The sequence below is a fragment of the Populus euphratica genome, unplaced genomic scaffold (genome assembly GCF_000495115.2).
Source record: "Populus euphratica unplaced genomic scaffold, PopEup_1.0 scaffold1271.1, whole genome shotgun sequence".
Taxonomy (NCBI): domain Eukaryota; kingdom Viridiplantae; phylum Streptophyta; class Magnoliopsida; order Malpighiales; family Salicaceae; genus Populus; species Populus euphratica.
Genome location: NW_011501131.1, coordinates 19,673 through 40,881, shown reverse-complemented (window position 1 = coordinate 40,881; position 21,209 = coordinate 19,673). Strand labels below are relative to the sequence as shown.

General features: G+C 33.1%; 3 protein-coding genes and 1 long non-coding RNA gene across 10 annotated transcripts in view; 2 read left to right on the top strand and 2 right to left on the bottom strand.

Moving 5' to 3' along the window:
• Positions 1-4,600, top strand: part of LOC105117280 (atrophin-1-like) — a 6,565-nt gene extending 1,965 nt beyond the window's left edge. For 2 of the 3 annotated variants that reach the window (XM_011014891.1, XM_011014890.1), the window contains exons 5-13: positions 221-255; positions 376-451; positions 571-601; positions 1,044-1,333; positions 1,661-1,915; positions 2,111-2,230; positions 2,365-2,415; positions 3,100-3,187; positions 3,756-4,600. In XM_011014891.1, coding sequence (XP_011013193.1) covers positions 221-255; positions 376-451; positions 571-601; positions 1,044-1,333; positions 1,661-1,915; positions 2,111-2,230; positions 2,365-2,415; positions 3,100-3,187; positions 3,756-3,928 — 1,119 coding nt within the window. In that variant the 3' untranslated portion in view covers positions 3,929-4,600. The remainder of the gene's footprint in view (positions 1-220; positions 256-375; positions 452-570; positions 602-1,043; positions 1,334-1,660; positions 1,916-2,110; positions 2,231-2,364; positions 2,416-3,099; positions 3,188-3,755) is intronic. The other variant, XM_011014892.1, reaches the window with a different exon arrangement.
• Positions 4,601-4,929: 329 nt separating this feature from the next.
• Positions 4,930-11,841, bottom strand: LOC105117282 (uncharacterized). The gene is made up of 5 exons (XM_011014893.1): positions 11,737-11,841; positions 11,438-11,499; positions 5,708-6,626; positions 5,411-5,632; positions 4,930-5,329 (listed from the first exon to the last, which is right to left on the bottom strand). The coding sequence occupies exons 3-5, from the start codon at positions 6,572-6,574 to the stop codon at positions 5,312-5,314; spliced, it is 1,107 nt and encodes a 368-aa protein (XP_011013195.1). The 5' UTR covers positions 6,575-6,626; positions 11,438-11,499; positions 11,737-11,841; the 3' UTR covers positions 4,930-5,311.
• Positions 10,317-11,484, top strand: LOC105117281 (uncharacterized). Its single transcript, XR_840709.1, has 2 exons — positions 10,317-10,905; positions 11,045-11,484. It is a non-coding gene; the product is annotated as an uncharacterized LOC105117281 (long non-coding RNA).
• Positions 11,842-17,879: 6,038 nt separating the features above from the next.
• LOC105117283 (disease resistance protein At4g27190-like) overlaps positions 17,880-21,209 on the bottom strand; it is a 6,755-nt gene continuing 3,425 nt past the window's right edge. The window contains exons 2-6 of one of the 5 annotated variants that reach the window (XM_011014898.1): positions 20,069-20,669; positions 19,628-19,702; positions 18,470-19,177; positions 18,188-18,356; positions 17,880-18,091 (exon numbers count right to left, since the gene is read on the bottom strand). In XM_011014898.1, coding sequence (XP_011013200.1) covers positions 18,216-18,356; positions 18,470-19,177; positions 19,628-19,702; positions 20,069-20,669 — 1,525 coding nt within the window. In that variant the 3' untranslated portion in view covers positions 17,880-18,091; positions 18,188-18,215. Of the gene's footprint in view, positions 18,092-18,187; positions 18,357-18,469; positions 19,178-19,627; positions 19,703-20,068; positions 20,708-21,209 lie in introns of all 5 variants that reach the window. The other 4 variants (XM_011014899.1, XM_011014895.1, XM_011014897.1 and 1 more) reach the window with 4 other exon arrangements.

Here is a 21,209-nt window from a genome sequence, read left to right as displayed (position 1 = left end):
ATGCTACCTAGGATGCATCTAATTGATGGTTTGGATGATTTGATGGATTGGCACATGGCTTGAAGGGAATCCTTTCAATTACTGGATAAATGAGTCAGTGGTAATTAATATATGTAGCAGGGATACATTATTTAAGATGCTTGTGTGTGAGGAAGAGATATAGGTACACTTTTCACTTCTTTTCTTTTTAACTTTTTTAATTTCTGTTTTGTGTATGAAGAGAGAAGCTTCTTCCAGTGAATCAGTTAATGGAAGGTATAAATTAAATTACCAGCCTTTTCCAAGTTTCAAGTGATATTTACTAAGTTTAAATTATTTTCTTATATGAAATTCCTTCTAACTTTCAGATTCCTGTCCATTATTTTTTTCTGACAGGCAGACTGGAGAAGACCGGTCACAGGGGGAGCAGGATCTCTATAAACATAAGTTTGAGTTTCAAAGGGAAAAGAGTGTATGTCTTGACAGACATAGTTTATTTCTTTGCTTAATGCCCTATGTTTGTAGAAGTGGAAACTATTTGTCTATTGAGTGTTTGATGTAAATTTTTACTTGTGCAATTGATTTTTGCAGGCTAATGAAGTTCATAGCCCAAAGGCAATCAGTAAGTTCAATTTCCATCTCTGGGTCTAATTACTTGTTCATAACTTAGTAGACAGGTCTGCCTTAATATTGTGAATTTCTTTCACGAAAAGAAAGTAGAAGAGGAGGCATGCATTCTTTCAGTAGTGAATAGTTCTGATACTACCAGTGGATATGTTTGTAATAAAATACTCATTATGTATATAAGACTTCGTTTCGTGGCTTTGGGCTTTTGTATCAATTGTATCATATTGTACATAACATTCATGCGAATTTAGTGGTTGCATGCCATTTTCTGATTTTTTTTTTTATTATTACAAGGCCCTATGTTGAGATGCACCTAGGCCATAGTTTTTCCGTAAATTGCTAAGCTTACCACTAATCCCTGATTTTGTCTTGTATTTTTTTAAATGCTTTTGTTGGTTTTGATTCTTGTTTTAATTGCTTATTTTGCTAACATGCAGCAGGGCCTCACCTCAGTGAAGCAAAACCCGTTGCAGAAGGGAGAGTAACAGTGAAGCTGTTGCCTAACGATGTATCTTGTAATTCTCCTGGCAAGCTTATGAAGCCAGACAATCAATATTGTAGAAGGCCTGCTTCTGTGGGAACCACTTCTCCTATTGCTGTTTGTGCAAGTGTTTCAACTTCTTCCAATCCAACGGTTGATGTTCCTTCAGAATCACTCTGTAGTTCATTAGCAAATTCTACTGATGCAGTCTCTCCACGAATCTCAGAATCTAATAGAAGCTCCAAGGCAAGAACCTTGTTTTTACCTTTTGGTACCTACCTCTGTGTCATCTCACCTCCTTTTACTGTCAAATTTATATGGCAGTCATCAGGTCACTGGCTGTCTCGTCAGTGAATCATATAATTTATTGAACCAGCAATTTTTATGAGTAAACTGAAGTATTTTGTTGAATAGTTACTGCAATTCATATCGGGTATAGTTTATAATCTATACCACAAGCATTGGTAGAAATCATTGGGTTTAGATTACATTGTAGTTTCCTAGGAATTTTGGAATATTTGCAAGTTCAGTTTTATAATCATGGTGATGTTTTTGACATTAATTTTCTTTCAGGCATTCAAACTCAATCCAGGAGCAAAAACTTTCTCTCCATCTTTTTCCAATCCTATATCAGCTTCTGCTCCAGCAGTGCCAACAGCTGCAAACATGGCTTACATACCAAGCAACTCTCCAGCGGTACCTGTTGCTGCTGTCCAGCCAGAAGTTGGGATCCCTTTTGCACCTCGTTCATCTGTCCCTGCTAAGTATCCCCCCTATAGCAACTTGACAGCTGTAAATGGTGGCAGTGGTTCTCAATTTTTGCAACCTGTATGTGTTAGCTAACTTTTAGTTTCTTGCTTATTTAGTAACTCATATCTATTCAAGTCACTAGAAAAATCAGGGAACTTTATGGTCAGCTCTTGGAATATTTTTTTGGTTGAACTAGCCCAAGCTAAACTAAATGACTAATTGTCAAGAGAGGAACCCTCCATTAGTTCTCAAAGGGTTTCATTTTGGCTATAGGTTGTTGGACACATGGGAAGCAGAGCACAGCCACAGCCACAGCCACAGCCACTTAGATATTCTGGTCAGTATCATGCTGTTCAGGCAGCACCAGCATTTGTGCCTCCAAATTCTCAATCTGTAAGTAGAAGGAAGATTCACGTGATATCCTTTGGGCAGTTTATTTCTGGTGCTCCGTTGTTTTATTGTTGGATTTGGAGATTTGTAACTTTATTTTCTAATCTGGTCGCTAATCTGGCTCTCTGTTTCTCAAGGTTATGGTTGGACAACTGGGGCAGCTCATGTATATTCAGCCAGTTTCTCATGTAAGATACCGGATCTGCAACATGAAATAATTAAAGCACTCTGATGTTTGATAGTTACAGATACAACTAACATGTAGTTTCTGGGTGTTGTAGCTTGTATTTAACTATTACTGTGCTAGGAAGCAATTTAATCTACATTATGGGGAGGACGGTTTTAAGTCATTATCTGATCTCGAGATAGTTTCTAGAATCAGCCTTGAGCAGTGCTTCTAAGCTTCATACTAATTCTTAACATCCTACTGTGATTTACTTTTCTAATTATCTATATAGTTGGCTTCTTCAACCAGTGTAACACCATGCTACTCTTAACATGGATGCTTTTATATTAGCCATGTTATAATAGAAGAATGCTTGTGTGTGTCACTGATCTGAAGCTAGATTGCTAATTAGCTAAGATTATAAATATGCTATATTATGTGTAGGAAATTGCAATTATTCGTAACTTATGGAATCTTGCATGTATATCATGAAGGTCTAGTGGCAGGCTTATTTTCTTGTTTTTCATGCATAACTTCTTTCTCTTTTTCAACACTTCTGTCATTTTTTTTATTGTTGGAGCTGATCCTCTTGCATTTCAAGTCATCTCAAGCTTTTAATTTCTTCACTTCCCTGGAGTTCTTATCCAAGTAGATTAAATACATGCTATATTTCTCTGATTGTTTCATTGCATTTGTACCATGAAAGGATTTGGTTCCAAGCGCAGCAGCCATATCATCTGTATCTGCACGTCCTATGTCAACTCCTCACCAAGTCCAATATCCTAAACACCAAGGTATGAGAAAGGTATTCCTTTTATTGGTTGGAATTTTTCATGTGCTATATTGCAAGAGATTCTGGTTTCAAAGGTTTGCCATTGCACTTGCTGCCATCAATGAGGCTGCATATTCCAAGCAAGCTTAGATTTTTTATGTTACTGAATACATGAAGGGACAACCTAACTGCTAGGCTAGCAAGTCAGGATAACTGTTTCAAAAATTAATGTTGAAAATTCCAACCTCTGTCAATGTCCGCAAGGGGTTGATAATCATTATGTGCAATGATAATCAATATGTGCACAACCATTTGAGAAACTGATTACTTTGAGTTTCGATTTAATGAGAAAACTTAAATTTAACACTAAAAATCAAATATATGGAAGGTGATTATGTTCTTGCTGGTGCTTGTTTTAGAGCTCCAACATATTCACACACCCCACCCACTTGCAAAACACACAGAAAGAAAATGAAGAAAAATATTTCTTGAGCATAATGTAATTATAGTGGCAGTGCTAAGTCTCAGCATCTCTATGTTTTTCTGTGCCTGTTTACCGAGTCTTTGAATTTTTTTTTCGGATATTGCAGGAAGTGCAGCTGGCCAAACCTTGCAGCTCTGTGTGGCTCCACCTTTTGTAGCTGGTGGCCACCAACCATTTGTAATGCCAAGCCATATTCCTTTTCTTCAGCCACCTATCCCTGCAATTCACCCCATTCCAGTCCCAGGATCCAATACTCTTTTCAATACCAAGTTTCCATGAGTATATTCCATAGTGAAATCAAGATTTGTTTTCGTAAACAACAAAATTTTGATCCATAGTTCTACTGAAAAACATTGAGCAATAGGCAATTATTTTCATCCCTCATTTTCAGGGTCTAACTCATTTCAATGATTGCTTGTGAAACCTGATTTGAGAGATTTTTTATTTGATGATCCATGCTGTAAGACATGATGTAGGGGTGGTTTTCTGTTTTGGCGAAGAATTATGAGAAGTTCCCCCCCGGTAGAAGGAAGAATCGCATCTTGAAAGGTGATAATACAGGCCCAAAGGTGTAAAGTGTACACAATATTGAGACAGCGGCAACAGCTACAAGGTTCTGATACAAAAAGTCGGCAGGATAATTCATTTCATTTTTGGCTTAATTTAGCAACAGTTTTGGGGTTCATGTAGTGCAGATTATTGCTGATTTGTTTTTGTTTCTGGAAAATGTTGAGCGTCACCTTTTCCATCGGCCTAGGTGCAGGCATCCTTGTTTACAATCCGTAGAAGCAAGTTTACCATCATTTGAGTGAGAAGTGAGAGATTTTATATCACTGGAGATTTATTTTCATGGAAATTACAATGTCATCTCTTCCCTTTTGTTCCTCTCTCCTCTTGTCATGGAATCAATATTATTAGTAGCTCTTTTGAATAACATAAAATTTCTATCCAGTGAGAACCTCAACCTGGAATATTACTCTTGGTACCCAAATTTCCTAATGTGAACAGCTTACAATGCATTTTACTCCAGATGAATACTTACAGATCATGCAGTTCCTGAAACACCAACACTGCGCCACCTCACTAAAACGAGTGAATTAAGACACCACAGGGACAGGCCTTAATTTTCCTCACCTATTTAAAATTCTCCTTGCTAAATCTTTGCTCACCCGTATCTTCCCGTTTACCCTGCAAGATCGCTTTTAGCAAAGTCTACCTGGCACTAGCACAGCTAAAAGCAGGCATAGATGATACAAGGATAAAAACTGAGGCTGTATAAATGTCTAATAAGAAGCTATCCTTCAATTCAAACTGTGAATAAATTACAATTCCAAATGCTAACAAGCACCTAGGTTTCCTTTATAACTGTAAAGAAAAAATAAATTAAAGTCTTTGAGGAGACACTAAGCCTCCCACTTTCAAGCAAAGATGGATCTTCTGTGGCCTCTACCTGGTTTATGACGCTAATTATCTATAGAATTGTACAAGTCTAGCAATTTATTCTCGGGACACATGTCAGATAGTCCAGAAGCAGCAGGTACACCATCTGCCCATGCCCTGATCTTAGAAATACTACTCCATTCACTTCCAACCTCGGTTTCTGGGCTTTTCAAATTATCTAGTTCAATCTGGAACCCGCAGCTGGCTCCTCAGTCTGAGCCATCAGAATGTCATGTTTTCCTGCTAAACCTTCTTAAGGTTCAATGTCAATAACAAGTCATTGATCTTGGTACATGACAGATAATTGAACAATTATTTTACCTGCAAGAGCTGAGTCATTTTTCCAGTCTTGTAGTCCTCAGAAGGTATAGATGCAACTGCAGGATGGCTGTCAACAATAGGCTGTAAAACTTGCAGCGGTTTAACAGACAGGGCCTGTTCTGTGTCACTGCCATCCTTTTTTTCCACAATACCAGAATCTTCCACAAGCAAGTTAACAGCTAAGCTGCTATTAGTCTCTGTTGATTGTGATGGAGCATGAACCCTCCTGATGACTTCAGTTAACAGTTTCTCAGCTAAGCTGCTATTAGTCTCTGTTGATTGTGATGGAGCATGAACCCTCCTGATGACTTCAGTTAACAGTTTCTCAAAAGGCATATGAGTTGTTTTCAGCGGGCTGGCTTCTGATTCATGTAGTCCCCCTGCTGGATTTTGATTTAATGGACTTGTTATCACCTGGTGGTTATTTTGAGATTGAAATTGTATAATCTCATTTGTTGGTGTTAATCCATTTGATGAATGAGCAGCATCTAGAACCTGCTTGCCTTTTGAAGGCACCAGATGGGCAGTTTGGTTTGTGGCACCATTTGATAGATTGACTGGCTGAAGTACAACAGGAACTACATTGCCTCTTGATATTGTAGGAGTTTGGGGTACCACTGAAAGCACCTGCTTACCTTTTGAGCCAACTGGATCAGCATGGTCAGCATGAGCAGTTCCATTTCTACCTCTAGGCCCAGGCTTACGGGTGTGTACCTGATTATTGCTTTCTCTTGTAAGGGGAATCTCATTCCTTCTGATCATTGGAACATCTGGGGCAATATCATTTTCTGGATTAACAGGGATGTGATGTCCAGGCTTAAAAACAACACCCCTCAAAGTGGTTTCTGTATCACCAACCCTAACATTCAGCAAATATCCAGCATCAAATGTTGCTTCTATGACACCATACACTGACTGGTCTATCATGGCATCAATTGCATTGTTAACTGGACCTACTTGATGTGGCTGATTACTATTGACCACTCCAAATCCAGGAGGAGCATGAGCATTCTCTCCATGGTTTAGATTTTGAATCCCTGGAACATGTGCATTCGCCTCATGATCAACCTCCATTTTAGGGTACTTGCGTGGACGACCACGCCTGCGTTTCAGAGGAACAATTGCTGAAGCATCAGGATTATTCCCTTGGTTTGCTTCACTCATGTTCAGTATAATTTCCTGCCTTACCCAAATGATCTTTTATTTGTTTCCCTCCCTGCAGCAAAAGGACAAGTACTTAGTTTGTGAAGCAAATTATGCCAACCATGATGGAATAAAGGCAGTAAAAGATGAAACACGTGCATTAAAAAAAAACATTTAAGTTCTACAAAAAAGTGTACGATATCCATTATGGAATTCTAGAGAACCACTAATGTGTGTGTAGTGCGATAATCCCAAATTTGGTATATTTTCCACAACTGAGATCCTCAGGCCTTAAAAGGATAGGCAATAAAGTGGGAGAATATGAGTCTTCTGAAACCATGTTTAGAATGCTCAATGCTTATATACTACATGTTGATCATGTCTAGAATAAAAAATGTTGATAAACTTATCGCTTTAGCTCAATGAATCATGCTAGAAAAAAATTGAAACAAGTTAATACCTTAACAAACAGAATTAACACACCTGATACGGGAATGATCACTACTATACAATACATAGGATATATCTTGAGTTGAATATCACAAGGTTTAATTTCATACTCTCTCATAATAATTGGCTGTCAACAGTTTCAAAAAGCCAACTGAATTTCACTTTGACCAATTATTTTTGAAATTTTTATCGGTTTCAAATCTAAAAAATCAAAATTTAGAAAGTTTCAATTCAGATTTTTTATAACATTTTTTTTTGAATTTTTAATCAAAATAAAACCAAGGAAAAAATTATTATGGGATAGGGGGAGAAGTAAATACTAAATTCTGCGAATTAGGGTGCTCAAGTCAAAGAACATGAGCAAAAATTTTCATAGATAGTTAAGAATGAAATTGCCTAGCTTATCCAAAATTATATACGACAAGCTTGAATACCAAGATACTCCAAAGCAATACAACAAAACCATACACATTTCTATTTTCTTAATTTGTAATTTAGCAATTAGTGGTATCCTTGGCCAAGCTTGCACAAATCAAGGCAACGTCCCCCTCCCTAGTTTGGTCAGAAGCATACAATCTATGCTAGGACTAGAGGTATCAAGGGGAAATAAATCATCATAGCCTAACCTTAAAATAGAATCACACCCTAATCCAAAACAATAAACACTCCAACTAGGGCAACCTCTATGTCACTAGCATACATGTTTCTATTACAAAGTTTCCATATGTACAAGCAATCCCCTGAAATTATATGGATGGTTCAACAAGATGAATCAATGCCGCAATTGTGATTTTTGATACATAGCCATAATGCCTCATATTTTTAACGAACCATATATAGCACCTCATTTTAAAAAGGGGATTGTTATTATTATAATGTTGTCTGCATATAATTGTCATGGACCAATTTGGGATTGTTATTATTATAATGTTGTCTGCATATAATTGTCATGGACAAATTATTAGATCAGTGTATGCGCACAACATTTGATATTTTTAACCATTCACATACATGAAATAGAACCCATGGAAACATGATACAAACGTAGACAGCACCTGCAACCATGATTTCACGACACATTGAATAATTAACTTACTATCACTGCCATCATTACCTTCAAATCTATAGTTAATTCCATTTTTCTATAAAAGACAATATCATCTGTATCCAATGATTGCCAACTTCACCAAGGGTTTAACATTTTTTTGACATGTTGGGATTCGATACTAATGAGCGTATTTTCTTAAGTGGAAATAGGGCTACCCAATCTAGGTTCAAGTGGGTTGATGAATCACATAAAGGTTATTATTTGACTTTGGATGGCTCATATTTGATTTATGGCGCTATGATAAGGGAATCATAGCTAATCATAGCTACTATCACCGTCATCATTATCATCAAATCTATAGTTAATTTCATTTTTCAGTAAAAGACAATATCATCGGTATCCAATGGTTGCCAACTTCGCCACAGATTTAACATTTCTATAGCTAACATTTCTTTTGCATGTTAGGATTTCAATACTAATGAGTGTATTTTCTTAAGTTGAAATAGTGCTACCCAATCTAGGTTCAAGTGGGATGATGAATTAAAGAGCAGTTGTTATTTGACACTGCAATTAGATGGCTCATAATTAATTTATGGAGCTATGATAAGGGAATCGTGCTTGTATCACATATAACAATATTTACATAGTAACAAGCATTATTAAAGATGCTACACAAGTAAGTTTATAGTGAAACATTTAATTTTACTACATTGAAGAAAATTCTGATTTGATACCAATTCATGTCTGGCACAACTGCTACATAACACTTCGGATGCTCAACAATACTATATTCACAATCATGACAACAAACACTGATGCAGCCATGAAAACATCAAAACTGCGCCCACCTATTTGCTTTGGTAGTAGTATTGACTGCAAACTTGGTTGATCAACAGAATCCCAGCCTTCAGCCAACCCCAAATTTGACTATCATCATATAATATTGATCATCACATTATGCTAATATAACAACATTCTTAAATTCACATCCTACCGACCATTATGGCTATTATAATTGCCATCATGCCATCAGAGCCTCATTTTGAGCTAATTTCTCTCTCTTGCCACTATTAGCTTCCAACCATTCTCCACTTTTCACGTTTCTTCAAGTATTTTCACCAAAATAAAGCTTCAACCTTTAAATTTTTGCTTATAAAATCGAGATCCAAGGGATTATTTAAGATTTTATGGGAAGCATTTCAAATATTTTATGTTTTTTTTTTTTGAAATTTTGTTATAGACAGAATCAACAAGATTATGTGACATTCTAAATTGATTTTGTGATATTTTAATCACTAAAAGTATGGCTTTCAAAAAAATAAAAACCAAACAAAAAATTAAAATTTTCAAACCAACCCAATCCAACATATTGATCAGTTTTGGTCTGGTTTGGTTCAGATATTTTTTAGCTTAAACAATTAATAACCATTTTCAAAAGGTAACTATTGACAAGCCTTTCACCGAAACCATGCTCATTTATGCTGAATCAATCCAAATCAGGTTCAGGTTGATAACTCAAACTAACACAATCCAAAATTGAATGCACATAGACTTTGGGTTGTTTTAGTTTATTTATTTTTAGAAATGTCAAATTGAAACTGAACCGAAATAAATGAATATTTTTAATTGAGACGCCCCAAAATACTGAAAAAATGGTTGGTTTTGTTTCGTTTAATTTGGTTATAGCAGATACCCGTGACAATCTGCCTTTTCACTCGACCTCAAGCACTATTATTATGTCTTTAAGTGAATTACTATAAAGTATAAAAATATACGTTGATAATTGAAAATTTGCTTAGAGTTGCTAATAATTCACAACTGCAACAACCAACACGACCAGGTAATGCTTGGGAATGGGATCATGTAATGCCCGGGAACGGGCCTTGGTGCACAATCATGATTGTAACCATGATTTAAAATCATTTCCACACTAGACAATCCAAGACAATTGGTATTGGATTGTTAGCAACAATTCAGGTTTATAATAATAATAAAAATGTTGATTCTTTTATCTCCTGCTTAATGCAAGTGTCAATCGTGTGCTGAAATTGATTGTTTACCTCATATTTTTTTTAAAGGCAGAGATTTCTTGGATGACAATAGGAAAAAGTAATCACATGGTTATTTTCCATAAGATTCATTTGAGTAAATATTCTCTATTGGAGGTCAATTTCATCGAAGCAATTACTTAAATGAACACTTCCTAATTACCAACCTCTAAGTAGTCATCTCCCTTATACTAACTTTTTATTTCCTAATAAATCTCACGGTTTTTCATCATGTTCAAAGGAAAAGTTGACCTTGCAAATGGTGCTCTAAGGAACCAAGTCATCCTAGAACTAATCATCCACCTAATCTCATCAACTCCTTGTTGCACAAACAGCTTGTCTCACTTAAAGGGGATTTTAATGATGAACAAGCACCAACTCCTTGTTGCTCAAATACATATGCTCATTTAAACACAATTTTGCATTCCCTAGAAATGACAAGGCCTAAAATTCCTGGCATAGAATTTTGTTTTAAAGGAACATCAGGATTTCTATATAGGCTGCTTGACCTCATTAAAAATAAACTGAGGACATCCATAACATAAATTATCTTCCTTGCCCCAAAGTCAGCATAGAAAAACCCTGTTCACTATAAAGGTTCTGAATGTTTTTCCTAAATTTCATGATATGGCATTCAACACATCAAACTCCCAATTTAGCATTCTTATGCAAACTACAACTGCAGAAGGCTTGTACATGTAGGGGAGGTAGGAAGAGCTGCAAAGCTGTCGCATCTATTGTTATGCTGTTCAGAGTTTCTATCTCATCATCCAATCTGCCAAAAATATAAAAGAGCATGTGCATGAATTTGATCTCAAAGGGGTAACACCTCATATGCCTACGGGAGATACATGACCAGTGATGGTTGTTCTATCCACAAAATTAGCTAACATATGACTATTTTATTCAACTAACATTTCAGGATATGAGTTCTCCTAGCCACACTCAAAAGCCCTAGCCGCTATATGAACAAAGCACCTAAAAAATTAATCACCTACCTAATCTAATTCAAGAAAATTTGGTCAAAATCTCCTACAATGAAACGAGTTATTTGAATGCATAGACAGGAAATTCAGGTAAAAACACACACACACACACACACACTTGATCATAAATTTCCTAAAGAAATTCTGAATTGTAACATTGGTAAACAAAAAGTGACACTATCATCACATTAAAAATGCATTTTACTTAAAACAAATAATAGCTCAAGAAAAAAAATTGCAAGAAGTCAATAGAGAATAAAGTAAGCAGTCCATAAACAAGTGACAGAGAAACATTGTTCCAATACAGATAAGTAATTAAAACCCAACAACTAAAACTGAGAAAGAATCAAACCAGTGAGTAACTAATCCTTTTAAAGCATTCCAAGAATGGCAACAAAATGTAACATAATCAACCTGCAAAAACAAACACAAAAAGAATTAGAAGAAGAAACCCTATTAGTTAATAAGTTAAAACAACAACAGCAACAAAAAGACTCAAATTTTAGTTATTTGGACTTGAGAAAAAGCACTGAACCCTCTGTGAAAATGCCATGAAAGGGGTGCTAAGAAACCAAGAAAATAAAAACTTTTAAAAGGGTGTTTTTACAAAGCAAGAAAGAAGCTAGGAAGCAAGGAAGCAAGCCAGCCTCCCCTCACGAACTCTGTTTGTTAATTGTTTTTTCTCCTTTGAAGTGAAAAAAGAAAAACAAAGAGCACCCAGAAAATCTAGTCAGAAATATTTTATGTTGTTGTCTTGGAGAGATGCAGATACCGAGGAACAGTTGTTGGGCCACCATTGGTGAGCAGTGATACAGTGGCAAGTATGTGAAATCACCCATATTACAATGCGCCATGATAGAGTGAGCGTCTTGGTGGACAAACTTTTGGTGGTATATGTGGTGCTTAATGATTTGACGGCTATGGAGAGAAGTTCTATGAGAGAAATAAGATGAAAAAAGTGGCCTCCCTAGATTTTGGAAATGTTCTCTGAAGAAAGAAAGAAAATAATTTCAAAGGTGGACAAAAATTGGGTAATATCAGATTTGGAACATAATCTTGGTTGGTGAAGAATAACATAATCTAAGGAGAAATCTAGAGCAAGCCAGTGAGATTTGAGCTTAGATTTGGAACCGATTTATAGCTGGATAATACTATCATGGATGATGTCCAACTGATAAATATTTAGTTATTTGTAATTCTATCATAAAGTTATCAGATTCTGTGTGTGTGAGGCTGCCATAAGTTTCTTGGTTATGATGAGAACTCTACAGCCTGTGATTCTATTTTTGAAGATATTCTTATTAATTATAAGAATCTTTAAAAAAGACACATGGGTAAAATATTACTCTCACATCACTATTCACTGGTATTATAAGCTTAAATTGATAGACAATTAAGTAAATTTGTTGGAGAAAAGCAAAATTTAAATATAGATAACCAAAGTGAAAAAAATAGCATAAAAAAGGTGGTAATTTCAAGATTGAAGTCAAAAATTCATTTTATTTTTTATCCACAACTTCATTTTTTCTATTTTCTCATTCTCTAATTTGATAGAGGAAACAAAAAGTCATTGGATTACAATGTTAGAGAAAATCTCTCCGACAACCTCAATATTTATATTCAAAACAAAAAACAAGGACATGATGATTCAAATAAGATTAAAGAATTTATTTTGTAATCAATAAAAAATTCAGCAAAGTTTTTTTTATATTTTTAGATACGAAGTTATCGATTTTTCATCTGCAATCCTTAAGTATTAAATTTCTTACTCATCCTATCATCTAGAACTTTCTCCTCTCATTACATCACAACTTCTCAGTGATTAAATTCACACATGTCTAAATAATTCAATATCCCACATTTACATAGATGCAATCCAAAGAATTATTCTACAAATTATAATTGAAGTACATTACACAATTCAAATATTTACAAATAAGGGCCATTAACGAAATTATAATCCAAATAAATATATAATTAAAGAAGAAATTCATAATTAAGATTATACTACACAAAAGGACTTTCGATAAACTATTAACGCTTTATATTACATAACAAAATGATACCCAACAAAATATAAGAAAACTAATATACTGTTCAGCTCGATAGGGAGATGTACCTGAAAATTTATTTAATACAATAATTCAATTAGACAGGTAAGAAAAAGATATCCATAAAATTCATTCTATTTTTTTTTTTAAATTTAGTCAAAAGATCATTAAATTAACTTGCTCTTCTAGTGAGTATGTGTGTGTGTGTGTGTGTGTGTTAAATTTCAGAATAATCTATAAGTTTTGTTTTTTAATATCAACCAAAAATATAATTATTCTTATTGCTCAATTAACTCAACATTACTTTTACTAATATATGATTAATTTTTCACCAGTCCATTCAACAAATACCATTTTCATCAATCCAAAAATTAGTTTAACGTTTCATCCATTCAATAGGTACAAATCTTATTAATCAGGAAAATTAATTCTTTATCTTGCCCATTTGCCAGGACACTAATTCCATTAAATCATGAATTAGTTCAATAATTTATCCATTCACCAAGGTACTAATCCCATTAACCAGGATATTAATCCCATTAATTCAGGAATTAGTTCAACGATTTGCTCATTCACCAGGGTTCTAATCCCATTAACTAGGGAATTAATTTCTTATCACGCCCATTTACCAGGGCATTAATTTCATTAGTTAAAGAATTAATTCATCACGTCGCATATCTTATTTTCTGGAGTAAAAAATATAATAATTTCATATTTATCAACCACAATTAATCAAATAAAAATACATATTGATGAATAATAAATTCAAGTACCGTGTAATTACCTGATGACTAAGCTCAAGTTAAAATTTCTTGCTGTAGTGTCGATCTGACAGCCTCTCTTGAATTGACAAGTATATCACATTATTATTCTACTTTCTATATTGAAATACTCAGTAAATAAAATCATTTAAATTATCCTTTTATTTGCCAAAATAAAATCATTTTGTAAATTTCCTTCCTATTTTTCCAATTTTCATATTGTAACACAATTCATTTCATCATTCAAATCAATATATATATATTCTTTAAATTTATTTATTTAATTTTTACCGTAATTTAAATCAAAGAAAAACATAAAAAAATTTCATGATCTATTCACTCTTTAACATTAATATCATCTCTTTCTTACACAATCTCATCATCTTATCAAAACTCTTAAAATTTTTATTTTTCTTATTATTATTTTTCCAAAAAATCCCTTCTTCAAGAACACCTAAAATTTTGCTTTAATTACCATAATTTCTTACTTTATCTACTCACTTTAATAATCTTAACACAATTTCACAATTAATTGTAATTTTCTCTAAAATTTATCATGAACCCTAATTTCTCATTTCACAAAGTTCAATCAATTTAAAGTATAAATTCTTCAAGAATCTTATTTAAAAGTTTGAGAACATTTTACCAAGCAATAGCCAAAGCTTTAACACTTTTAGATTGATAAATTTTCCTTACTTAAATTTGTTTTTCCTCTCTTGGCCGAATGCTTCCCCTTCTCTTTGAAAAAACAAGTTTGTTTTTATCTTTTGTTTCCTTACAACACATACTCACTTGCAGTGTGTGTGTGTATATATATATATATATATAAAATTAACTCTTCTTTTTTAAATACCTTTCACGTCCCTCAATTTTTTCTTTCCCCGTATACACATATAATTACTTAACTTTTTAAAAATATCTTTTATATTTCTCAATAGTAAATTTTATGATTTTTAGGTAAAATTTTATGAATCCTGTCTATTTATATCAAATTTCATTCAAATTATTTTAAATTTCACCTAATTATTCTGTAGTACTTTCAGCTTCATGAAATCCATTTTCATAAAAAATTTATTCATATTTTCATGTTTATTTATTTATTTATATATATATATATATTTTAACAACCAAACAAAACATTTCAATTCAAATTCTCGAATATATCATTATTTTTATAATTTAATTTATCACTTTTCCTTATTTTTTGTAATTTTGACTTTTATTAATATCAATAATATTACCCGGGGTTTCAAGTCTCAGTTGACACTGATTTTCTTCATGAAAAATAATTAATTTTTGTTTTAATGAGTTTCATTTGATGAAGAGAATTCCATTGAAATGTTTTTTCTCTCTTGAAATTGTCAAAAAATTTATGGTTTTTAGGCTGTTTTAGTGGTTTATTACATTATAAATACCATTTTTAGAGTGTTTTGGCGTGAACTTTGTTTAAATTTGCATTTTTAGGTCAAAAACCACCTTGTTTAATTTTCTAATCACCTCTCCAATGGTCAAGAATGGGAAAGTCTCGGTAGGTTACATGTTGCTTTTTTTTTTTTTATTGTTTTCAAAAACATTTGGAGTATTATCAAATAAAAAAGGCCGAACCAACCCTTTTTAAAATGGACTTGATGTGTAGGCCTGGCTTACTAAATCTAAAAGCACTTGATCTATTTCATTTTTTTTTCTAATTTTGTTTTTTTAATTGATATTTTTTTATGTATTTTTAATGAATTTTTGAATTTATATTTAAATTAATGCTTTTTCTCTCTAAATATTTTGATTGTTTATTTAGTTTTTTCTAAATAGTGGATATCTTTTACTTATCTTTTATGTATTTAATATCTAGAAAAAATTATTCCAATTCATCTATATGTTTTTTTTATATTTTATATGAATAAACCTTATTTTCATTACATGTTTATAAAAATAATTTTTTTTTGTTCTTGGTAAGAAAAAGTGACCTTTAAGATAAAAAAAAAAGAAGGAGAAAAGTGTGAATAAAAATGAAAGTTAAGGTTAAGTATCATATTTATGTATCTTTTACTTTTATGAAAATGATTATCATTTTATTTTATAATTTGATTGGCATTAACAACTCTTTATTAGTTTATTAGTTCATATTTTTGTAAGATTTGTTTTTTTACATTTCTCAATTAAGAGAATTGTAACATAAGAAAATGCACTTAAAACAATGTCCCATTTTTCTACTACATTAAAAATTAACTTAAGATCTTATATGTGGCATGATGCATTAACAACTATTTTTTATATTTATGAACACTTATGGTCCTTACTTTATTTTTATTATATGTAAACATCAACTTATTTTATACGTAATTCTATTTTTTTTCTCTTGAAATCAAAAATACATTAACAACACTTATACATCCATTCTTTTGTGTTGGAAAATATTATATGATCCATAGTGAAGCAAGTTAAATAAACATGTTAATATTGTTTTTTGTATTTATGATTACGGTTTTTTTTTTTGTTATTTTTAGTATATGTGGATGTAGATAGCAATGTGTTATATTATTAGTTAGATATAACTTACCTATTTATTATAAAAATAAATAAATATATTAATAGAAACCTAAAAAAATTGGCTAAAACAATATAGTCCTCAAGAGGAAATATTGTAAATTCACACAATATTTACTTTGTTTTTTTTATCCTTTTTTTATTTAGTGATCTTTGACGATAATTGATTAACCTACTAATATGACTATAATGAGTGTCTTTTTAATATATATGGATGTAGGCAACAATGTGCTAAATTATTAGTTAAATATAACTTACCTATTCATTATAAAAATAAATAAATAAATAAATAAATAAATTAATTAATAGAAACCTAAAAGAAATTGGCTAAAATCCCCGAGAGGAAATATTGTGAATTCACATAATGTTTACTTTTTTTTTTTAGTTCAGTGATCTTTGATGATAAATTGATTAAGATTTGAGATGGGTAATGTATTTTTATTTGTTTTTTTTATAGTTATCTTGCTCTCAATAAAACATCATAATATTAGAACAATGCTCAATTTCACACAAAAAAAAATTATTGTTTGTAAGAAATTGAAAATGAAAAGATCAAAATTGAAACAAATAAAAAATCAATTTTTTTTAAAAAATATGGTGTCAACTTTGCCTTCTTTTTTTTTTGCTTTTGATCATCTACTTTTTTTTTTAAATTAATTTTTCAATATTGTGTTAATTAGAATTTAAAGTTAATTTTATATGAGCATGTAGAACTAAATAAAAAGCGCACCATTGGTTTGGTGCTCAACTTTATGAAAAATAAATCGATTATATTGTTTGAGAAAAAATAAAAATTGAAACATGAAAATAAAATAAAAAAGGAGGCCTTAAAAAGACAAATTGTGTCTACGCCTCCATGGCTTGTAATTTTGATAAATCTTCTTTTTGGTAATGAAACTTTTTGATACAAAACTTTATTTTAGTTGTATTTTAATTCCTGAGGTTGAGAAAAAAAAAGAGAAATTCATCAAAAAATTACAAAGAAAAGAGAAAATTAGCGAAAGCCAGCAAGGTATCTGCTCGAAAAGACCATTCAACATAAGATTGCTCTGCTAGGAAAACATGATATCAGTATCACACTTTTGAACAAAGAGTTCAGCATCAAGTCTCAGTCATCTTGAGATTTGAATGCCCAAACATATTCAGATGCCCATAAAATAACATTTTTAATAATGCATTATGCATTAGAAACAACATCAAACAAAGAGTTCAGCATCAAGCAAACATCCGCCCTTACTTCTAGAGGCTTGTACGATAATGGGCAAGCAACAATATAGTCTCAGTCAGCTGGAGATTTGAATGCCCAAACATATTCAGATGCTCATAAAATAACAGTTTTAATAATGCATTATGCATTAGAAACAGAACATCAAACAAAGAGTTCAGCATCAAGCAAACATCCGCAGATATAAGACTTCTTCAGCAAACACATAGATAATAAGACTAAACACACAACATTACATTACTTCTAACTTCTTCAGCAAACACATAGATAGATAAGTCGAAATCTTCTATGGTAAATAAGACTGTTACAATGTGAAGCCATTTTGTATCCCATTGCCAATGAAACAGTTGGAATTAATTACTTCCCACCAATCTAGAACATATTCGCAGCACCAACCTTGAAATCATGTAACAGCTAACCACCCTTGCCTGATGCAAACATGAAGAACAAAGACCATCCATGATTTAATTCAACCATTAAAATTTGAGGGTATAGGAGAGGATAAATAATTGCAGGTATATCACCTGGTTTGGGCGAGAAAGAATTATTAGACTAGCAATCATCATCATCACCATATTCCTCTTCCTCTTCCTCTTCTGACCCAACATCATCATCATCATCTTCTTCTTCTTTCCACCCATTATTTCTGGTCCACTTTCTATAATTGCTTGAATATTCAGCTACTTCAGATACCTGTAAACCAATTCAAGCATGGCATGCTCATTTTAACTTGTAAATCTTATTATTGAGCCAAACAAGAAACAAACACACTAAAAGAGAGGCAAGAAATCAAGTCAAATCAGCACCACGTCTGATTGAGCACTCATTGAACCATCTGGTGTAGTAGCAAATTTTGTGGTCATCTTTGGACATTGACGGACCTTCAACTTCTCCAAACGAGGGAATACGAAATAATCACACCATCCGAAACTAAAACAGACAATACTTGATAATTGTCCTAGCCACAACTCCTTTAGATTAGGAAGCACTATCTCCTTCTCAACGTTGATAGGTGAAGCTTGATCATCCAGCCCAGGAGACACTGGAATTATTTCCCTTTCACCATCCTCTTCTCTGATAATATGCTTCAATTCACCGCATGCACTTATGCGAAGGCTTTCCAGCTTTGACAGACTTTGAGCGAGGGACGGTGTGAAGATAAATGTCAGTTTGTCGAGAGAATACAAATCCAGACGAGCAAGATTTTGGAGGCTGACATGTCTGGTGGGCCCCTTCCATATGCATTTCAGCTCAGGTAACCGGCGCAGCTCTAACGTTGTTAAAGATGACAGCAGCGGCATCTCCTTCTCCTCACTGCTTCCTTCACCAGGCAGGTCACCTAATTCAAATACCTCTTCCAATGATTTGCAGTCCTTAATTTCCACCTTCCTTAGATTGTTCAGATCTGGCAGCAATTTTGCTGGAAACGGAGCGCGAATATCCCCACAATCCTCCACGAGTACAAATTTTAATCTTTGCAAGGAGCCGTTTTGCTGCCCATGGGCGGCCATCTGCTGAACGAACAATATTATATTTTTTCACTCTCATAAAAACAATTTATATGATGTATAAATAGGAGAAAGAAATAGCCAACAACAGGATTAAATGCTTTTTAGAGATTACATATTATTGTTTTAGTTTTTTTCTTAATTAGAGATAAGTTGAATAACAATTAGATTTTTGTGCAAAAAAGGTTAATAAACTCCTAATTATTAGTTTCATGTAAAAAATAAAAATACTAAGTAAGATTTTTATTTTAGTTAATAAATGTTTAAAGGTATTTTAATTGACTTCAAAATTTTCAACACAAAATTTATGCTCTTATATATTAATAATATTTTTTGTGAAGTTACTTGATGTACTTTGGTCTAATTTTATTCTGTGCAAAGTTGTTTTAGTGGACAAACTTGACTAATTTTTATCAACCCTCGTAGTATATACACCTCGTGTCAGGCATAGATTACCTCCAAAGTACCCTTCCATATACACCTCGTGTCAGGCACATGTTGCAAGCGTAATGTTTTCAACTTTGTCAACCCCTGCATCAAAAGAAATTTGTTAGATATAATTCCTCACAAATTTTGTGCACTTTGGAATTGTCCATATAAAACTTCAGCCAAAAACTTATCAACAAAGGGATATGAAATCAGAAGAGCCTCAATTTCACTCAAACTTGGAAAGCGTAAAGATTGAAAAATCTGGATATCTTTTCATTACAATAATTAATTTCATCACGAGACAGGGAATGATACAGTTAGACAACTCCTTTTCAATTTAGTGGATGGCTAAATGATTTATCCATTACTCCAGTTTCAGAAATTTAATGGAAGAAATCAACATGTATTGAAGTTGACAATTTCAATTAAAAAGGAACAAAAATTATTGGAGAAATATAAAGGACGTACTTGGAGCTGTGCACTCAAACTTCCCACTTCTTTGTGGCCATTGATTTGTAGAGTTTGCAAGGAAGGCAATTGGGCAGCAAAATTATTTGGAACAAAGAAGCTGCAATTTGATCTGAAAGAAAGATCCAATTCCCTTAGTCGAGGGAACTTGATGATGCCATCTGTGGTGAGTGCATCTCCTTCTACACTGTAAAATATATGCTTTACATTATGAGCTTTATGAATCCGCATCTCTTCCAGGTTCAGAAGGCTTGGAGACACAGATACAGGGAAGACATATTCCAGTTTACCACACTTTTCTATGGTGATATTTTTTAATTGTGGGAAGCAAGGAGACTCTGTAATTATTTCCCTTTCACCATCCTCTTCTCTGATAACATGCTTCAATTCACCGCAATCTCTTATGTCAAGGGTTTCCAGCTTTGGCAGACTTCGAGCGAGGGACGGTGTGAAGATAAATGTCAGTTTGTCGAGAGAATCCAAATCCAGACGAGCAAGATTTTGGAGGCTGACATGTCTGGTGGGCCCCTTCCATATGCATTTCAGCTCAGGTAACCGGCGCAGCCCTAACGTTGTTAAAGATGACAGCAGCTCCTTCTCCTCACTGCTTCCTTCATCGGCCTCATCCAATTCAAATACCTCTTCCAATGATTCACAGCCGGTAATTTCCACAGTGCTTAGATTGTTCAGATCTGGCAGCAATTTTGCTGGAAACGGAGCGCGAACATCCCTACAACCGTCCGCTTTTACATATTCTAATCTTTGTAAGAAGCCGTTTTGCTGCCCATGGACAGCCATCTTATCAGAGAACAATATTATACTTTTTCACCCTCATAAAAGCAATTTATATGATGTATAAATAGGAGAAAAAAAATAGAAAAACAGGATTAAATACTTCTTAGAGATTACATATTATTGTTTCAGTTTTTTTCTTAATTAGAGATAAGTTGAATAATAATTAGTTTCGTGTAAAAAACAAAAACAAAAACAAAAACGAATATTTTTATTTTAGTTATAAAGTTAATAAAGTTTTGAAGATATTTTAAGTGAATTAAATATTTGAACACAAAATTTATGTTCTTATGATTAATTGTTGGTATTAATAACGCAAACAACAATAATGAGGCGCGCAGTTAAGTTT

Bases quoted from the DNA above. Each gene is read 5' to 3' on its own strand.
- LOC105117282 (XM_011014893.1), bottom strand. From the start codon at position 6,574: ATGAGTGAAGCAAACCAAGGGAATAATCCTGATGCTTCAGCAATTGTT. The intron at 5,633-5,707 runs GTTCATGCTCCA...GTCATCAGGAGG, and splicing joins TAACTGAAGTCATCAGGAGG to GTTCATGCTCCATCACAATC.